General features: G+C 32.7%; 1 protein-coding gene across 1 annotated transcript in view; it reads left to right on the top strand.

Annotated features, from left to right (window-relative positions):
* ME1 (malic enzyme 1) overlaps positions 1-22,258 on the top strand; it is a 170,758-nt gene that overhangs the window by 31,808 nt on the left and 116,692 nt on the right. Inside the window, exon 3 of the mRNA XM_090279624.1 lies at positions 1,737-1,886. Within this exon, the coding sequence (XP_090135750.1) occupies positions 1,737-1,886 (150 nt within the window). The remainder of the gene's footprint in view (positions 1-1,736; positions 1,887-22,258) is intronic.

The following is a 22,258-nucleotide window of genomic DNA, read 5'->3' as shown; positions in this document are numbered from 1 at the left end:
ATTGAGCATTGACTCAATGTCAGATGTTCTTTTAGATATTGGGATTATAGACAATGATCTCTGCCCTCACTGGACTTAGATAAATTATTTTTAAAATTTATTTTAAAACACCAAATTATTTAATATGCTGAAAATGACAAGTGCTAATAAAAGAAAAGAAAAGGTAGACTTGGGTAAGAAGGATTGGTATGGTCAGTTTCCATTGTTAAATTGGGTGATCAGGATGGAGTTGTTTGAGAAGATGATTTAGGAGCAAGTAACCAAAGGTAGTGAGGCAGTTAGCCACGAAGAAGACTGAAAACCAGTGGTGTTCTTTAGCTGGTACGTTCAAGCAGCAGCAGGGAGACCTGTGTCTGAAAATGAGTGAGTGAGGGGAAAAATGGCAGTCTGCGAAAGGAGGTTAGGTAACAGAGGACAAATGATGTATTTGAAGGCCATTAAAGGACTTTTGCTGTTATTTGGAGTGAAAAAGGAAGTCATTCATGGTCTTGCACAGAAAATCAACATGATCTGAGCTATATTTCAAGACAGTTGGCTGTGATGTTGAGGATAGCATGTAGGCTGGAAGAATATTTAGGAGATTATTACAGTAATCCAAGCAAGAGGTAAAATGATGATTTAGATTCAGGATGTTAGCAATGAAGGTGTTTGGATTTTGGATATATATTGAGGTAAAGCCAACATAATTTCCTAGTATATTACAGATGAGTATTAGAAAGCTTTCAGAGAAGAAGAGAAAGCAGCACAAAGAAACAGGAGAGACAGGGAAACAGAAAACCAGTGTGCTAGGAGGAAAACCAAAAGAATTTCATGGCCTGGAAGTCAAGTAAAGAAAGTTTATTGACCTGTAGGAATGCCGCTGCATCAAATGTTCTGTTAAGTGAAATAAGATGAGGTCTGAGAACTCATCATTGATTTAGCAATGATGATTGACTTACACATTGCTGGATCAGTTTTAGCTTGTCTAAAAGTCATAGTCTTCTTCCCAAATATTAATTTCTTTTGATTGGCATAATCCACCTATTTGCCCAGCATTAGAGACCTGTGTGTCTCTGACATCAAATGCTGTGTACTTTCAGCTATTTTAGGGAATGGAAATCAATCCGAAAAGGCTAGTAAGATTATTAAGTACAATTTTGAAATATTCTCTTAAGTTGTACCAAGCAGTTTGAGTTTTATTCTCTAAGCCATTGAAGGTTACAAGTAACATATAAGGTTGATGTTTAGAAAGATAAGTCTGGGTCAAAAATGCCTCTGGAAAGAAAAAGGCCATTTAATACAAACAATAAGAAAAGTCCCTTGAACATGCTACCTTAGTAATTTTTAGGGGTGGTGCTACATTCCGTATTCATTTTTCTTTTGCTATTTTCCTTGGTTTTCAGCACTGAAAGTTAAAGGATGAAATCTTTGTATTTACTTGGTTAAGTTAATGATATACGTATAATAGTTTTTTCATCTGTCTTTCATTTAAAAATGGGGATAAAGTAGTTTCAAATATTAAGTAAAAGTGTGCTATTTTAGCAATAATTTTAAGATTTGAATGACACTAGTTCAGATTTGTGGTTCTACATTCTTTGAGGTATTTAAGAATATATTTAGAGTCTTTTTTGATCAGATGTTTTATATATGACCTAAAAAATATTTCATATGTTGTTGAAAAATGTTTAATTAAGTTTCTAATCAGCTATTTCATGACTTCGTTGGAATGGAAACCTCATTTTGTCCAATTTCCACAGGTACCTTCTCTTAATGGATCTTCAAGATAGAAATGAAAAGCTCTTTTATAGTGTGCTAATGTCTGACATTGACAAATTCATGCCTATTGTTTATACCCCCACTGTGGGTCTGGCTTGCCAGCAATATAGTTTAGTTTTTCGGAAGCCAAGGTATGTAAACTTTTATTCTAAATATAACTTGTGTTTTTATTTTTTGATAAAGTTTTTGCAATAAAATATTGAATGGAACTGAAATTAAAAATATTTTAATCTAAATCAAACTTCATTTAAAAGAACATTGAATATAAATGTATAAGATTAAAATACAGTATTTTCTTTCTAGATTTAAGATAAGAGGGAAGTATTTCTAAACCAATTTAGGTTACCTTTTACAGACTATAAATGAACTTATTTGGTAAGAAAATAATTGCTCATAATTACCTTGTCTTTGAGATATTAATTACCACTATTATATATACATTTTACAAGCTATCACAAAGATTCCAAATTTTTCTGAAAATAGGAGAATATTTTTTTCTAAATCCAGAGCTGACATTAAAATAGCTCTTTTGTCAATTTCCCTTAAGTGAAATACAAGTTTTCTAAATCCATAGCTTTACTTTATTCAACACAAACACTTTTGAAGCAGGGACCAATTGAAGTAAATAAATATTAATACTTTTAATAACAGCAACAGCAAAAGCTCAAGTTGAATATATTTGTGCTATATATAGTTCTGATTTAATGATAAAAAGGAATATTGATAAGTTTACACTACAAATATAAAAGCCTATTGAAAGTATTATCATTGAAAGGATTATTTCAGGGGTACTATTTGAAAGTTAGATTGAATATGTGGATTTTACGTAGAAATACGGATGTAGTGGTAATTAGCATACTTATGCCATATTGCCTTTGCATAAAGAAAAAAATTAGCCGCATCACCCCTTGTATAAAGAGAAGAATCAGATCAACATTTATAGGAGGTCTATTAAATTACATTGGTAGTACATATCTATTGCATTATATAATGGTGAATAGATATTTTTTTTTCATAGAAGGACAAGAATTAGAATTTAGCTGGTAATGTATTATGAGGAATAATTCATTTTGGGTATAGAGTATATTATTTTTTAATGATATAAATAATAGATTTTCATTAATGAAAAAATGAGAAAATACAAATATACAGACAGGAACATTTTAAAAATACCTAATGTCATCATGCCCAAAACCCTGATCCACACAAATACATACTGTTTTCCTTATAGAAGCGATCATACTACATAAACTGTTACTTGCCTTATTGTCTTCTCCAAGTGACATCATAACATCTGTCCATGTCTATAAAATATACTTCTACATAAAGAAAGAACCTTAATAAAAGCATAATTGTATAAAACTTGGCTTTTTTAAAATGTGACTAAGTATATTTATTGAAATTCTAACTTTTCTATGAGATGCTAAGAAATGCTAAGAACTATAGAAAATGTAGAAGAGCTCAACTCAAAGTTCTTGGGTTGAAGTTGACATAGAAATCTCAGTAGCAACAATTATTTTTGAGCACTTATATACTACATGAATTTCTAATGGTGGGATAAATTGGTGTATGTATAAATCTAAGTAGGAAAGACAGGGAAATCAGAAAAAAGTAAATTGTCTAGAATGTTTGCAGGTAGTAAATGTGAAAGAGAAAGAAAGAGTAGAGCAGGAAAGGGGGATCTAGAGTGTCAGTTATTTTGATGGGGCGCAGTTGCAATTTTTGAAAGTATTTTTTTTCCATCACCATTTATCCCTCCTCCAATTTTAAATAGAGTGATAGTGTAGGCCTCATTGGAAGATGATATTGGAGCAAGGAGAGGAGGCGTCATGTAGATACAGGGAAACACGTGCCAGGCAGGAGGAATTGTCAGTGCCAGGGCCATACATGGGAACATGCATGGAGAGTAGGTGCAACGTGGAAACCAGTGAGGCTGGAGCGGAGTGAGAGAGGGGCAGAGTAGTAGATGTGATAGCAAAAGTAAGGGAAATGAGAGGGCATAGAACCTACAGGTCCTTGAACACTATTTTAAAGAACATTGGCTTTTACTGTTAAGTGAAGTAGCGTGGTTAGCAGGCTATTGCAGTAAGCCCAGTGAGAGATCATGGTGGCTCGAGTTAGGAGGGCAGCTATGGAATTAGGGGTAAGAGGTCAGATTCTGGATAAAGAAAAAAAGGCATAAGAATTTTCCTTTTGGATTGGAGGTTTCTAAAAGCAGTACTTTGAACTACTCTGGAGTAGTTTGCCTGTTTTCATTTACTGATTTTGCTACTTGTTTTCACTTCAAATAAATTATTTAATCTTTCTGTGCTTCAGTTGCCTCCTCTGTAACATAGGGATAATACTACTGCCTGACATCCTTTATCCACATTTTTAAAATCCAAAACTTTGAAAACCAGAACATTAAAAGAAATCTCCTTTGGGATACACCTGATCTATCTGAATCCATTTGGTAGTAAAACTTGAACTAAATTTAGAGTCTTTATCCAACTTAGTATAATTTGTTTTACTTTAGAAATATTAATGCATTTGATTAGGGGCTTTGTCAGAAATAAACTGGATGGATGGATGGATAGGTAGACAGATAGATAGAATGATAGGAGAGGGAGAGAAGGTGGTGGGGCAGAAAGTAGGAGAGTATTTGTAACAAAATGCTCACAAATGTTGAATCTAGGTGAAGGTATCCATTGTTTTATTCTTTCAAATTTTCGCAATATTTGAAATGTAAGTAAAGGAATGCTTTATTCACAAAAAAGTAAAGTTTCTATATGATCTCTTTATGGCAGTTTTCTGTCATGTTGATTTTTAATGTGTATATTTTGTTAAACTTCTGATGATTTTAAAGTTATTTAGTAGAATAGTTCTCATGGCTTCTCCCATAATTATGAAAGGGAACTTGTTTGAAAATATTATGTGGCATAAATTTACACACTATATTTAATTGGAAAGGAAGTGGTGGTTATGTTTGAATAATGATAGATCTTTCAGGCATCAGTTAGGATACACAACACACTTTTTTAAAAGCCAAAATTGACAAACATCTATTAAGGATTTCCTGCTGCAACAGCAGGTATTCTAAGGTATTCAGAAAGTGAACAGGAGGGTTATAACTCTTACTATATTTACTTTGTAGATTTTATGGTAGTAGTTAGGAAAATAGGTGAAAGTTAAGGGTTAATATTACAATTACTAAGTGTAATACGGTTGCACACAGGTATGTCTTTGGATGTCATACTTTTTAATATATCTTAATGATAATTTTTTCTGACTAGAAATTATTTTTAATTTTGAATATGGCATTAAAATCTGGGTAAATATCCAAAAATAAATTCTTATATGAATACCTCTACTTCCAGTATTTTTTCCTAAGATATGATGCTGGAATATCCATTTATTAGTTTTGTGTGGAATTTCTTTTCTTTTTGGCATAGATAATATGTGTGATTTTTTTCAAGCTGTCATGGATAATCATTTTTAAGAACTGCCTGGATTATCTTCTTCCCATGTGCCCATAATATTTTGAGTTTTGCAGATCCAATATTTGGTAGTGGATTACAGTTATGTCCGATTGTGGTTAATTTGTTGATAGAGGTGTAATTTTTGGAAGCTAGAGACAATTCTTTTTGTATTTTTGCAGAATGCTAAGCTTACTGTGTTAATTAAATTAATTGTATTCTAAAAAAAAAAAGAAGAATATATGAAAGGGTGAAGCAGGAGAGCTTGTATGTACAAACCATGGGCATGGACTTGGGGGGGGGATTGCTGCTGCGGTGGGGTGCTGGGTGGGGGGGAGAAAAGGGGAGAAATTGGAACTATTGTATGAATATAATCAATAAAATGTACTTAACAAAAAAATTAATTGTATTCTGTGAATCTTTTTTTTTAAAGAAATGTTTTGTGCAGATTACTGATGCAGGTGTACATAAAGAATAGCTAACTCATATATACTTTTTGGAAATACTTCTACCTGTTATATTTTACACTGCATTTTCCAGGAATCATATTCCTCTCTTATCAGTTATTAGCTATATGTCATTTTTATCATGCTTTTGGCAATTAATCATGTTTCTTTTGTACTTTTGATATTTCTAATGTTCTATCAAAATACTCCTGGTCATTTTTGCTGGTACTTTACTATTCATTAAGTCCCAAATACTTCAGTAGCATCAGAGAGAAGAGGTCATACTTCATAAATTATCTCTGTATTTTTCATCCCATTTTGACTTAGTGCCTGGTTGGTGCTGAATTAATATATGTTGTTTGTTACCTCACAGAAATAGTAACAATATTACTATATTCATTTGCTCTTAGATAGCAAACCATGAAGTATTGATAACGTTCTTTATTTTTTCTATTGTTTAAGCTTATTGCTTTAACAGGTAAATTGTCATAAATAATAGACCTGAAAGAAATTGGACCAGCTCCAAGGAATCAGGCTGTGAAGAAATAGAATTTTGATTAAATATAGGCAATACAGCTTTAAAAACGTTACACTCTTCAACTACTCATTTTATATAGTATTTTGCTAATATGATTTTGGCAAAAAGGATGAGCTAATACAACAGATTATTAATTAAAATTCAAAAAAATTACAAAGTCTGATTCAACAAGTACTATTGGTTGGTTTGCCAAAAGTTATGGTGAAAAAAAGTGTTCAGTGCCCAAATGAAGTGGAGAAAACTTGAATTAACTAAAATTAAAAAGGATTGTTTACTGTTAAGCTTTCACAGAGTTGTGCTTATTTTGTAACTTTTTGGAGGATAGGGACTAGGTTTATTGTAGGCAATATTCATTCCTAGCATCATTGTTGGCATATAGTAGCTGTTCCCAAGTAGCTGTTAATTACAACTGGTATAAAAATTCCCAGGTTATTTGATGACTAAATGGATGAGGGTACCATTCATCAAGTTTCAGAATAATGGAATATGTTTGTAAGGGAGATAGAAAGTTCTTTTTGGGACATGATGAGTTTTAAATGTCTTTGGGACTTCCAAGTAGGGTGTGTCTAGTAGGCATTTAAATGTATGGACCTGGAACTTAGTAGATAATGTATTTAAAGCTCTTAGTATTCTAAATCACATTATATATGCCACATAATTGGTACCTGTTTTGATTTTGAAAGTGATGAAGGTTAACAAAAAGACTAATTGTCAAAGAGAATCATTCATTAAGATGTTTTATTTTTTATTTTTATTCTTTCTTAGAAAATTCTTAAGGGAATGCATAAAAGTAAACATTAAGATGAACCAAGACAAAATACTAAAACAGTTTTTCTACATTTATTGTTTGTTTGTATACATGTTTCCTTTGGAATTCCAAAAAGGACTTGCAGTAGAGTATTGGTTATTTAAACTGTGAGGAATAAGCTTTCTTTATTACCCCATGTGCAGTTTCATATGAGAATGTATACCTAGTAACATAGAATTGGTCATAACCATGACCATGATTGGAAGTGGAGATTGTTTACTCATAGAGAAACATATAGTTTCTCAGAGAACCAGGACTTAAGCAAATTTTGTAGCCTGGGTGAGGGTGTCAGTTTTATTTGATATTTGGTGTGTGAAATAACAGTAAGAAAGAAAGTTTAAAAGGAATAAGTGTAAAAGAAACCTATCCAAGGTTAATATTCCTTTAACCCCAAAATTTTCTCATTATATTGTGAAGAATATAGTTATAATAACTATCAAATGAACATTTAGTAAAATGGAAATTTTCTTATTGTTCTTGTTTTATAACTTTTCTCTCTACATCTTCCTGGTTTTCTTAAACATAATCTCTTTATATGGTGCTCTATATAGCTATGTAAGGGCAGTTTTACTTTTATTAAGCCTAAGTATTTCAATAACTCAGCAGTTGTTTATAAACATAGTTAAAGTTGTTTATGGCAAAGAAACATGGTTTCACTGCCAGTTTTAATAGCTGCAAATTAAATAATTTAACCCCTGAAGTAAGGCTGTGGCACTTTCAGTAGTTTAATGCTGTCTAGTTGTTAGTGGACCATTGTGATGTAAGATGCCAGGTAATCCAGTGCCCATATGTTAACAGACATCTCTTGCTGTCCTAGGTCTTCTCAGCTCTCAGAGCTTTTAGAGTTTCTGGGTAGGTGTGAGGAGGTTCTAAACCTCTAGGTAGTCCTGGATACCAGAGCTGCTCGGGTGAACCAGGACTGTCTTTTTAAAAAAATTAAATTTATTGAGGTGACATTGTTTAATAAAGTTATATAGGTTTCAAGTGTACAGTTCTGATAAATCACCTGTATATTGTATTGTGTGCCCACCACCCAAAGTCAAATCTTCCTCTGTCACCATATATTGTATTTGACGCCCTTTAACTTTTACTTCTCTCCCAGCCCCCTTTGCTCTGAACCAGGACTATTCTTGATTGAATTTGGCTTTCTTCAATTTATCCGTTTTAAAATATTTAGAAATATTTAGGAGACTCTTGAGAACCAGGGAATGTTTTTGGCTTATATCTCTGGCTTAGCTTGTAATTTTTATTTTTTACTGTATTGTAATTTTCTATGTATTTAGAAATCCAAGCAGTTGATATTTAAGAGAACAATTAATTTTTAAATGCTTCCAGAGAAGTGATCGTTTTAATGTTCAATGTAATAAACTTTTTACCATTTTACCTACAGCAATTAGCTTTGGGTTTTGATTATACTTATTCAAAATTATACTTTTATTCATTTATTTGATTTCCCTTGAAATTGACCTAATGTTTTTACCTACCCTATTTTAAAGTATGAGAAAAGCACATGGTGAATTTTTTCTCAAGTATATGAAACAAGTTAGATGGAATGTCTGGACTAGTTCAAGTCTCTTAACTGTCACCTCAATTGATTTTTATTTTTTTAGAGATACTTATTTGAAAAAGTTGATTTTCATTTATTATGGAGATTTAGGTGATTTCTTGAACTACTAGTTAATTAAAATTAATTGTATTTCTGATTAGACTAAATGTGATATTTATGAAAATGTATATGTGACTTCTTAAAAATGGGAGTGAGGTAGAATATCCTCAGTCTTAAGTATTAGAAATTCAGAATGATCCCAGAAATAGTTTAAAATAGCAAACTATCTGTCTTCCTGCATATTGCTTTAATTAGGAAAAATTTGTAGAATGGAAAAAATGTAGGAATGACTCAAACATTAATTCTTCACATAAAGATCTAAGGATTGTCTAAATGTATGCATAGACTTATAAATTTCTCTAGGAAGGCAGCGAAACTTATCTTTTTCTGTAAAAGACCCTAAAGTGTAAAGTAACAGTTCATCAAGTCCCCATATACATCCAGAGACTTAAGTGTGGAAAACTTAAATGGAAATTCAAGTTTAGGATCCAAAAATAATTTTGCTGCAATTTGTGTGGTACACCCAAGTGTTTTGATTTAAGTTTAGTTTACACATAACATATGGAGAATTGAGAAAAATTTCCAAGTTAATCTCAGGTAGTATTTATGACATTGTACTAATTTGGTTGTTTTTGTATTTTCAAGAAGGATTATAATTCTCAGTCTTTGTTACTGAAAATAAGGAATTTTTTAAAAAGGAAGACAGTGGTTATTTGCATCACATACCCAGATCACATCTGTGTTTAGTATTGGATGCCATATTTTTTGAAAGGTCATTGGCAAACTGAGATACATTCAGAGAAGAGTAACTGAAAAAGTGACAGTTATTGAAAACTTGCTATATGAGAAAGAATTGGAGGAAATAGAAATTTTTAGCCTAAAAGAAAGGACTTGAAAGGAATATAGTTAAGTCTTCAATTATTTGAAAGACTTTTAGGGTACATTTGTCCCAGAATGTAAAAATGAGTGGATGGAAGTTATTACAGAGCTAGATTTAACTTCAGTATAAAGAAATATTTCTGATAATTTAACTATATGAAATTGGAATAGACTTCCTTAATCTCCCTCATTGGAAATATTCATGTGGTTTCGATAATCATTGGTCATACAGATTCTAAATGTGATTCTTGCATTGGGTGTGATTCTAAAATAGTTAAATCCGAAGGTCACTCACTTTTAACTAGAAAAGGCTGTGAATTTTTGAAAAAGCAGCCTACAGAGGAATAATTCCAGATATTTGGAACATGTCCTAAAGTACAAGTCACACATCATTTCAAATAACACTGCTTCCTATTTCAGCAAGTTTTTCAGTAACAAGTTTTTTAAAATCATTTTTTATTGTTATTCTATTACAGTTTTCACAATACCCCCCGCTTTGCCCTCACCTGTAAGAAAAATCTAATGAACAAAAAAGTAAAAACTTTTAATTACAATATTAAGAATTCTTAAATATTTTAAAATAAATTATTTTAAACAGATTTACAGTGATTTGATGACACATCTCATCAGAATTCCTAGTCCATCCTCCAAACAAGTACATAAACACATGTCAGTTTACACAGCTATATCCTGGTTATAATATTTTGGTTTCAACATTTCTTCAATTTGAATGGAAAAAAATTTAATGTTGACATTTTCTCATTTAAAGTAATAACTTTATTCTGATCTTATTTTTATTTTTTGTAGTTTTTTCATACTGCTTCTCTGTATTTGCTTTTAAACTCATTTATTTTATATGTTTTTCTTAACTTAGTTGCAGTTTAGCTAATAGAGAAATTATTAGTTATAATTTTTTCTGAGCCAGTGCTTCCACCCTTCCCCACAGGGCCCTGCTACCAGAATCAGTAGTTCAGGAGAAATAGCCAGGTTAGAGTTTGCTTTATCTTTTCCAAAATTTTCTGCATGCTTTCTAGGTATGCCTCTGAAAATTTGAAGATTAGTTTTAATCAGTTTTTTTTTTTAAATAATATATATTTAATATTGTCTAATAATTCTTTTATATACCTTCAATGAGTTGGATATGTTATATGAGATAAAGTTTAACTCTTTAAAATAATTGAAATGCTCAATTTTTGCTCAATACTATACATTTTATTATGTTTTATATTCATTGCAGTAAAATTTATAAACTATTTGATAGAATTACAAATTATGTACAGGAAGTCCTCCTTTAACATCATTGGTAGGTTATGTGACTGTAAGCAAAATGAAATATAATGAAACCAGTTTTTACCAGAAGCTAATTGATGTAAACAAGAGTTAAGTTCCTATGGCATCTCATAGCTATAACAAACTGATATTGAATGAAACATCATTTGCGGACCTGCTGTAATTGCCTATTTAAAATAAATCATGAAAGTTTTTCATTTCTTTCTAAGAAAAGAAATTTCTTATTTAATAACATAAATCCTAATCTTAGTCTGGTGGCTGAATGAATGATATTTATAAAAATTTGGAGGGTATCATATTTTATATATTTTATGAAAATATTACTACCTTGTGAAATAAAACATCATTTCACTATGAAATGAGGTAGTTTATTTTAAAAGCTGAAAATGTGTAAGTATATTATTTCCCTAATGGAAGAAGTTAATTTTTATTGACAAACTGCCAAATAAATGTCATTTGTCTGATGAATTCAGTGTTACCTTAGGATTCATTCCCATGTTTTCTACCCTGGGAAAAAATACTGTGGCCCTGGCCAGGTAGCTCATTTCATTGGAGTGTGGTCCTGCACACCAAAAAGGGTTGTGGTTTCATCCCTGGTCAGGGCATATACCTAGGTTGTAGGTTTGATCCCTGGTCAGGGCATGTGCAGAAGCCAGCCAGCCATAGTCTCTCACTCCCATCAATGTGTTTCTGTCTCTCTGTCTCTCTCACCTTTCTCCCTAATCCCCTTTTCTCTTCCTCTCTCCCCCTCTCTCCCTCTCTTACTTTCTCTAAAATCAATGAAAAAATATCCTTGGGTGAGGAATTAAAAAAGTACTCTGGGTTTTAACTATCAGAACAACAGTTATTAATCTATACTTAATTAGTGTGCTAATATTTTAATTTTATATTAATGAATAAATGAAGAGCTTAACTAAAATTATTGTATGTACATTTTCTGTTCATATTTATTTGGAAACAGTAGTTGAGTTGTGGCATGTGGAAATGGAGCCATAAACATTTGATAGTTGTTGATTTTTTAAAAATCCACTCATTTTATAATTGCAAACAATCGTTCCAAGGAAACACAGTATTACCCAGGTAGTAAGTACCAGAGTTGAGTCTTGAACTTACATTTTCTATTTTCTATACCTCTTTATTAGAGTTCTCCAGAGAAACAGAACCAGTAGTATGTGTGTGTACATGCATGTGTGTATGGAGACACATTTATTTTAAGGAATTGATTCACACAGTTCTGGAGGTTAGCAAATCCACAAATCTTCAGATGGCAGTTATGGGGATGGGCGACAGACTGGAGGCCTAGGGAAGGTTTGATGCTGTGGTTTGACTCCAGATGCAGTCTGCTGGTGGAATTTCCTCTTTGAGGGAGGTTACTTTTCCAGTAAGACCTTCAACTGATTGGATGAGGCACGTCCACATTATGGAGGGCAATAGGCTTTGCTCAGTCTCCTGATTTAAATATTAATCTCATCTAAAAATTATTTTCATAGAAACATCTAGAATAATGTTTAACCAAATATCTGGATACAATGGCTTGCCAAGGTGACATATAAAAGTAACCATCAGGTTTTTGCAGACCAAGATTGTCTTCTTATCTTAGATTGATTATGTTTTCTGCATTGAGTCTGAGTCGTTCAGAGAGGCTGCATGCTTATCATGTATTCTGAGTTCATTAGTTTGTTTTTCTTTCTTTAATAGAAATTTATTGAGTGTCCACTACATGCCAAGCACTTTACTAATCTGAGTATAGGTGAATAAAAGACATACTTCTTGCCGTTGTTGAATTTACAAGTACTATTCAAGTGAGCAAAGAAATATCTGAGTACAGCTTGTATTGAGAAGGAAATGAATAGAGGATAATGATGAATAATAAGGGAGATTTCCTTTTTATAGTGTACTCAGGGATGTGTCTCTAAGGAGATAGTATTTAAGCTGACACCTGAAGGATAATAATGAGGAGTTAGCTTGTGAAAACCAGAAATTAAAGCATTTGAAGCTGAGGAAATACCATGTTCAAACGTTCTGAAAGTATAGAGGGTCATGTGAGATGAGGTTTGAAACAGCCAGTAGTCTTGTGGGTCATGGTCAAGTTTCATTGTTATTCTTAATCTATTTGGGAAGCTATTGTATTTGAAGCAAAGGAATGATAGCATCCAATTAAAGTTCTAAAAGATTACAGTAGTCCCCCTGCTCCCCCTTATCCTGGATTTCACTTTCCTCTGTTTCAGTTAGAAACCTGGAGTCACCCATAGTCCAAAAATATTAAATGGAAAATTCTAGAAATAAACAATTCATAAGTTTTAAATTGAGTGCCATTTTGGTTTGTATGATGAAATCTCATACCACATCCTGCCTGGGATGTGAACCATCCCTTTGTCCGGAGTCTCTATGCTGCATATGCTCCCCACCTGTAAGCCACTTTAGCCAGTTTGGTTATCAGATCAACTATTGCCATATGTCAGTGCTTGTGCTCAAGTAATCCTTATTTTACTTAATAATGTCCCCAAAGTGCAAGTGCCCGACAATTTGGATATGCCACAGGGAAGCCATAAAATGCTTCCTTTGAGCGAACAGGTGAAAGCTCGTGACTTAATAAGGAAAGAAAATGTTTGTATGCTGAGGTTGATAACCTTTACAGTAAGAATGAATCTTCTAGCTGTGAAATTGTAAAGGAGGGAACAGAAATTCATGCTAGTTTTGCTGTCGTACCTCAAACTGCAAAAGTGACATGCACAGTACATGGTAAGTGCTTAGTTAAGATTGCAAAGGCGTTACATTTGTGGATGGAAGACATGAACAGAAAATGTGTTCCAAATGAGGGCAACCCGTTGTATGGGGACACACTGAGCTTATGTGGAGATTTCAGCAAGGGACCCCCTGAAATGAGTGAGTCCAAGTCATGTATTGCCAGTAAGGAATTGTTACATAGGTTCAGGCATAAGTTTGGACTGAAAAATATATAAATTACTGGAGAGAGAGACCATATTTACATAACTTATTATTATTAGTATTGTTATAATTGTTCTATCTTATTATTAGTTATTGTTGTTAATCTCATACTATGCCTAATTTATAAATTAAACTTTATCACAGGTAAGTATATATAGGAAAAAAACATTATATAAAAATTTGTACTATTCGAGGTTTCAGACATCCACAGGGGGTCTTGGAATGTATTCCCCATGAATAAGGGGGTAGTGGTGTACTCCGGTTCTACGGAAATGAAAGATTGGAAATTAGGGGCTAGAATAGAAATGGGAAGATAAGTAAGAACACTGTTGTGATATTGTCTCCCCTTCCATAATTCCTAATCACTTTCAGTGGATTTGATCCTCCTAGGATTTGGAGCAACAAAATCAAGCAAGGCTGTAAGTTAACACAGTCACCAACATCAGTAACCAATTCGCGTGGGAATAATTCCACGGTCTTAGTCCTGCAGTGATGGCTGTAAGTAGGTGAGGTGACAAGGATACAAACACCTAGTGTATTTACACCAACCCTAAAAACCTCAGCAGGAGACAAGTAGATCTGCTGTTCTTAAGAATTTCTCAGGCTTGCAGACTTTTTACAGTTCACTCGATTTATAACTCAACTCATTACTCTAATGATCCTTTTCTTTGTTCACTACACAAATCCATCCTGAACAACCCTTCTCCCTCAAAGAAGAGCCAGCTAGACCATGTTTTACACTGCTTCTAAATACTCTTCATTTCATTTCTGTGCACTTACAGTTTTTAAAGTTAAATATTAATGTGAGGGTGGAGTTCTATAACTGCCTGAACAGTTCACTCTCAGCTGGACCTTCTACTCCAGTTTAACACCAGCTGTGTTCTTGGCTCATCTGGTTCTTGTGGTTGCCAGTATGTAAATAATTCTGCAGCCTCATCCTCCTTATCTCATATATTCCTCTTCATGTCCCCTGTGAATTCATTGGCCTAACATTTTATTTTCATGAACTAAACCTACTACATTTTCCCTCTTCAATATATTTCCTTCTTAATCTGTACAAGTGCAGAGATCCACTAAAGTGTTCTCTAATGTGTTTTTCTGGGTCCTATTTTCTTCCTCCACGCCTGCCAGCTCAGTCCCCCAGGTTTTGTAACATTGTGAGGTGCAACAGCATTGACTGAGTCACCTAAACCAGACATTGCAGAGATATCCAGGATTTTTTTCTCTTTCCCTTTATGAGTCTTGTCAATTTTACCTCCTATCTGTTGAATCTCTTGTTAATTTAATCTCATTGCCACTCTTAAATTAAACCTTCATTTTAAAAGAGAGTGGATTTTCAAAAAGGGATGCCTAATGATGTCACTTTCCTGACTGCAGTCATTGAATGACTCCCCATTTTCTCATGATAAAATCCAACTCCTTAGCATGGCATTCAAGGAATTTATGATTTATCCCCTTTGCCTACTCTCAGTATTCATTGGTTTCTCTTTCCTACACTTTACGCCTGGTACCTAATCTGAAGTTGAGTGTCCCCCAAACCTCTGGGCACCTTCACAGTATATGTCACACTGACGTGTAGTAACTGACTTCTATATGACTGTCTTCCCTTTTTTCTTGAGGGTGGCAACTCTGTACCTTTTACTGCTACCCCAGAATCTAATAGAACCACCAGTCTTTATTGAGTGGGTAAATGGGCACTAGAGCATGAAAAAACATTGTTGGCATGGTAGGTGTTTTGGACCTGAGGTGGCTTGGTTTAAATCTCTTCATTGCTTCCTATTAACTGTGCGATTTTGACAGCAGTACTATAAATACTCTGATTTTTAGTTTCCTCCTCTGTAAAATAAGTATTGTTATTTTATCTATCTGTCTATCTATCTATCTATCTATCTATCTATCTATCTATCTATCTATCTATCTATCTACTTACCTATCTAATCCTCACCCAAGGACAGTTTTTTCATTGCATTTTTATAGAGAAGGTGACGGAGGCAAGGAGACAGAGAAGAGACAGATAGACCCTGATGTGAGGAGATACATTTATTGGGTGTCTTCCTGTCATGTCTCATCTTTGGACTGAACCTGCAACCTAAGTACGTGCCCTGTCTGCAGTCACACCTGCAGCCTTTCTGTGTGGAGGACAGTGCTGTACCTGATTGAGCCACACTGGCCAGGGCATGATATTGTATTTGAATAAGATTGTCTTTCTTTAACCTGTATCTTTTGACAGGAGATGTATAGCAGAAATTAAAAACTGATATAGCTGAAATTCAGATGTGCCTACAATACTCAAATATCAAATTAACTTATGAAACAGAAATTTCTTCTCCTAAGTACTTAAACTTAGTTTAACACTATGACTACAGTAGTTACAATTGGAACATACTTACTTACGAGGTTATAAAGAGTACTTAGCAAAATATAAGAGTAGAGAAGGATGGGTATCATGAATTATCAACCATATTTTATTTGTTAGGATTATAAGAATTTGAGAAAACTATAAATACAGATTATAGATTTCAAATGTTAATGCACATCTAAGATACTAGCAAATCAAAACTCACAAAATTATTGGAAACATGTTTTTATAAATATTTATAGAACACAAAGTTTATATGTTATTCTGCTTCATGACCAGTATATTATATCTGGTATTTCCAAGGAAATACAAATATCTTTGTCTTTAAACTATATAAGGTTTAATTTAATTATATAAATAATTTAAACTATAATTTAAACTAAAATTTATCAAAGAAGCCTTCACCCAGAAAAAATCTATTTGATGTTGGGAGTTGTCTTTTTTTACATAAGAAGATGATCACTAATTTTTCCAGTAAGATAAATGAGATACTGATGTTATGTATTTATTTTTGCAAAGAATATTTCTATATCAAATTTAGCTTAATTTATTATCTTCCTGACAATAAAGTCTTGAGCATGGCACTGTGGTTTCTTTTTTCTTTGTTAGTCATCATTTCTCATTTAACTAAGTAGAGCGCAAAGTTCACTAAATAATGTGAGAAGTTGTACTAATGAAATGCATTTTGTTCATGACATAAGGAAGTAATTTGAACACTGTGCATATTAAAGTATGTAACTCACTAACATGAGCAATACCAAAGTGTGTGTGTATGTTAAACTTTCTTCTTTTACTTTTTATTTTTTTAATAAATATTTTATTGTTCTATTACAGCTGTCCCAATTTTCCTCCCTTTTCTGTCCTCCACCTAGCCCTTCCCCAGCTCCCACAGTCAATCCCCATCCTGTTGTCCATGTCTATGGGTCATTCATACATGTTCCTTGACTAAACCTTTCCCCTTTTTTCTACCCTTGTTCCTCTCCTACCTCCCCTCTGGTTGCTGTCAGTCTGTTCCTAGTTTCCACGCTTCTCATTCTATTTTGCTCGTTTGTTGTTTTATTCATTAGGTTCCTCTTATAGGTGAGATCATATGGTATTTGTCTTTCACCACCTGGCTTATTTCACATAGCATAATACTCTCCAGTTCCATCCGTGCTGTCACAAAAGGTAGGAGTTCCTTTTTTCTTTCTGCTGCATAATAATTAAAACCACAACGAGATCCTACCACATACTGATCAGAATGGTTATCATTAATCAACAAAAAATAGGTGCTGGCGAGGATGTGGAGAAAAGGGAACCCTAGTGCACTGGTGGTGGGGTTGCAGACTGGTGCAGCCCCTATGGAAAGCAGTATGGAATTTCCTCAGAAAACTAAAAGTGGAACTGCCTTTTGACCCAGTGATTCCACTGCTGGGATTATATCCTAGGAATCCTGGAGCACCAATTCAGAAAAACCTATGCACCCCCATGTTTATAGCTGTGTTATTTACAATAGCCAAGTGTTGGAAATGGTCTTTTATTTATTTATTTTTATTTGGAATGAGATATGTGCTCAAAAAAACCCCAAACAATCCCAGAGGACAATCTTCTTCTTTACTCCTTACTCAGAGAAAACCACCAATGACTATGGTGGGAAGAATTCCTTGTGGTTGAAAAACAGATGGATAAGTTGCTAGGAGTCTTAATTTATGTATTAAGCTCGTTGAATTGGTTTAAGAAACTTTTATATTAAATATTTCTATTGTTCAAGTATCTGCTAACTGCCATGTTGAATTTATATAAAACATTCCCTTTACTCATACCCCTTCAATCAACAGACAAATATTGATATCTAAGTAGAGAATATACCTCCCTGTTTGATATTTTAACAGTACAGAAAACTGTTTTCAGTTAAGTTTATTTTTGATTTATTCAACCTAATTTGCAGGCCTTTGTAACTTACTATTATATGGTTTTTATCAGGATTCATATGAGAAATACCAAATAGAGAAGGCTCTTATATATCTTTTATTAAAAATTATATTGGGAACAATGTCTAATATATTGGTCAATGTCTTTTTATAAAGACTCATTTCATAAATTCCTCTCAGAAATGAAGAAATCTGATGCCTTTTTTGTCTTTCCCAGATGCAATGGTATACTTCGTTTAGTAGACTTGAGAACTAACTTCATTTTCATTCTTGGGCTTTTTCTATATTTTGTGTTCAATTGCAGTAGTTTTCTTTAGACCATCTTTTTCCTGCCCCTCTCCCCCATTATATTAATGGTCTTTAAATGAGAATCTTGCAAACCCAGGTTTTAGACAGTTATCAGCCCTTGAGTTTCTCCCAAGCTAAGTGGAAAGCCCATGTCCACAAAGAAAAATATTATCTTACTTCTCCAAAGTGGTGTACCTTCTTTCAGCCTAGAGAAGACAAGAGTACGGCCTTCTTTCTGGATCTCTGTGCTTCCAGTCATTTTTCTGTGCTTTGAATGATTATATGGATTTACTGAATCTATAGCTTGTATTGGTGACTGCCTCAAACTATTAATTTAGTGAAAACATTTATCAATTTACTGATTTGGTTTATTTTAGTATCAAAGAAAAAACAAAAACAGAAACTAAAACTATCACTTTTTAATGCTCTCTTAAGCACCAGCCTCTTGTTTTCACAGCTATGAACATGTGACATAGTTATTTAAGCAAGATCTTGAGGGAGGCCGATGGCTGAGATCTCAGACTTCATACATTTTTCTTTCAAATAATTCTTCACCAAACTATTACCTCTCCGTGTTAAACTGACTTGTTAGTTATATATTTGGGAGCTTAAAATATTAAATTCATTTAATTGCTAATATACTGCCAAATATTAGGATAAATTTAAATATTTCCAATAACTATATTCTTGTCTGCAATTTCATGCTTAAAAATAACTGGTAATTTCATCAATGCCAAATAATTTTCTTTCCCCATTCTGAAGAGACATTCTTGATAGAAACTTAATTTCTTTCTGTTACTTCATGTCATATTATGGATGGACCAATGTATAGCTACACCAGTGGGAGAATTCTGCAGCTATTCACAGTATATGGAAATTATGAATCCTTAATAAGAATAGTGGAGAAATAGTAGAAGATAACTTTCAAAATTCATAAGTTTCATGTGGAACATGAAACATATGCAGTAGAAACTCTTTCTTGAATTCTAAAATCATTGCTAATCCTTCATTCAAGTACATGTATTCTTAGAATGCCACTCAACTGATTTAAGAATTTTGCTCAGTTTTGTGGTCAGTCACATTCAGGAACAAATGTAATTTAATATTGAATTTTTGCATCATTTAGTGAACTAACATGGCACATCTGTCAACATAGTGAAACGTCAAGTGTGTATTTATTACAGTAGATCAGTGATCATCATATTATTATGTCTGCAAACCCCTTAAGAGAATTTTGAAAAACTGTGTGCCCCTTGCCTTCCTTTAGTTGTCATCTAAAAACTTGTCATAAGTTTGAATAGTTGCAAGGAATATAGTTTCCAGCATACTTAAATTATTAACATATCAAAATAAAACTGTTGTATCTTTCACTTAAATGTATTCAAAGGAATACAATCTTATAGTCTATAATCCATTTAAAATAAACAGAAACAAGTGTTTCTCTAACAGAAATATTATAATGTTCCTTTATCTCCTTGAATTTGTATTTTAATTTCACTCCTATTTATGATTTTATACTAATGCAATACATTTTAATGGGCGAAACTCTTATTGATCAAGCATTATACTACTGTGCAACAAAGATACGTATATAAAGTGAGATTAATGTTTTTATTCTGCAATTAAGCCTCCAACTGTTAATAATTTCTGCTGAGATTATTACTAGTATAGAAGTGATCCAACAACAGTTATGTGTGTTAAAATTTTACTAACCATTTAATGTAAAAACAATTTTATTGGAAATGGATCATTTAATGAAATGGAAAAACCGCACAGAGCTATATCATGAGAAATTATTTTAAATTAATCTAGCAAATGACAACTCAATTGCATTCTCCTTAAAAAACATAGAAAGCAAAGAATTAGAAACAACTTGAGTTGTAAAATGCTTTTTGTTACCCAATATTTAGATTCATAACTTTTTCAATTTCTGAGAAATATCCCCAAAAGTCTTTACCTAATCTTCTCCAATGGCCACTAATCTATTACTGTTTTACTTACAGGCATTTGTATAACCTGATATACTCAGAAATGGTTGAGAAAGTTGAAACTTAATTGAAAATTAATTTCAGTACATCTTTTATACTACATATTTTTCAATATAAAATGTGTTTATAATTTGTCAAAACCTGGAAGTTGCAGACTTAGATCATTTGCTTAATGAAAAATAATTGTAATATATACTATAGTAGCCCCTCTCTATATCGCGGTTCACTTATCGCGGCCTCACTGTATTGCGGGATTTTAAAAAATATTATATTTATCTATCGCGGATTTTTTACTATATCGTGGTATTTTGCGGTATTGTATACGTATGTTGTTAAAGTTATATAAGTTTAAGAGTGTAGAATATATTTAAGAACATAAATAGTGTTTGTAAAAGAGTGGAAAAGGTTAATAAGGGACTGGGAAAGGTTTATAAGTGTGTGGGAAGGGTTTATAAGGCCTTAAATACTAAAATGTAAGGTTCCTACTTCGCTACTTCGTGAATTTTCACCTATTGTGGGGGGGGGGGGGGGTCCAGAACGTAATACCCACGATAAGTGAGGGAATACTGTAATTGGCCTAAACATTTATTTTTATCAAGTTTCTCAGTCAAAAGACTTTCAGCCAGATCAAGTAAATGTGTTAATTTTTTTCTGAATATTATAAATACTACTGAGAAATAATTTATAGAACATATATGGTTGATTAATAAAAGAACATCAAGATTAAAATTATGCAGGCAATTAAATAGATTTATCCATTTAAAAAATAAATTAAAAAGTAAGTATATCTCATTCATTTATTATAAAGCAATGTAATATGTAGCTGATATTGCAAGGTTTTTTTTTAAGTGTGGAGTGCGAAACGAGGTATGATTTTACTTTGGTAAGAATGTATGTATGCGTGTTCTAAGTTCTGGTGTTGGGCTTTTAGAAATAATTAGATAAGAAATATCTGTAAATAACAAAAATATAAATCCATTAATTTTGTTAGACATGTCAAAATTTAATGAAAGATTAAAAGTATGTTATTTAAAACTAATTGATTTTGTAGTTAATAATTTTAACTTCTATACAAATATGTAGAAAATATAAAACTATATAAAAATAAAGGGATTAACTGTAATAGTAATAAATATTTCATACATTTGATAAAATTATATAGCATCTAATTAAGTTTACATCTTTTATTTGAATGAAATTTATTAAATTTTCATTTGTTAGTTTTATCTAGTATATAGAAATATTTAGTAGTTTTAAAAAATATTGGTTACACTGAAAATAATCTATATCACTAAACACTATTTGCAACTGTTTGAAGATTTCTTTATTTCCTGTAGACATATTCCAAACTATTGAGAATAGCTGAAAATGTATGCATTTTATTAAATTTTTTGGTGGAAAAAAGAAGCTATTTTCAATGTGTGGTTCTTTGGCCTTACTTTTGTTGGTATCTCCTTCAAAACTGAAGCCACCTCCCAGTGATCCCACTATATATTGTATCTGGATTCAGAACCAAGATAATTCTTGTTCTAGTATCACTGTTCACTTGTATCTGGAATATGTGAAAGATGGGGCTAGGCAAGCCTCACCAAATTCAATGAAATCCCAAAGGATTTGTATAGTAAAATTGAGGACACATAATTTGATGTCTGTCTTTTATAAACTAGAAGGTCTAGTGTGAAAGGAGGTAGAGAATGGAGACTCTGCATGAGTGTATTCATCTTTGGATAACCACACCAGGTCTTAGATCAATTTTAGGAAAAAGAGATTTGGAAGGTCAATATTTGGAAATTGATTCCCTCAAAACTATTCATGCGTTTGTGTTCCTTGGAAAGTCTTCTCAACCATACTCATCAGTCCTAGGGCTCTAAAAGCAAGTGTTCTAAGAGAGAGGAAGTGGAACTTCTAGCTTCTTAAGAATTGGTTGGAAATTAACACATCGTTACTTCTGCTACATTCTATTCGTTAAAGCAGTTACAAAGGTCAT

This window comes from Furipterus horrens, unplaced genomic scaffold, assembly GCF_987537825.1.
Source record: "Furipterus horrens unplaced genomic scaffold, mFurHor1.1.pri manual_scaffold_6, whole genome shotgun sequence".
Taxonomy (NCBI): Eukaryota; Metazoa; Chordata; class Mammalia; order Chiroptera; family Furipteridae; genus Furipterus; species Furipterus horrens.
This window is presented reverse-complemented; position numbering and strand designations above follow the sequence as displayed.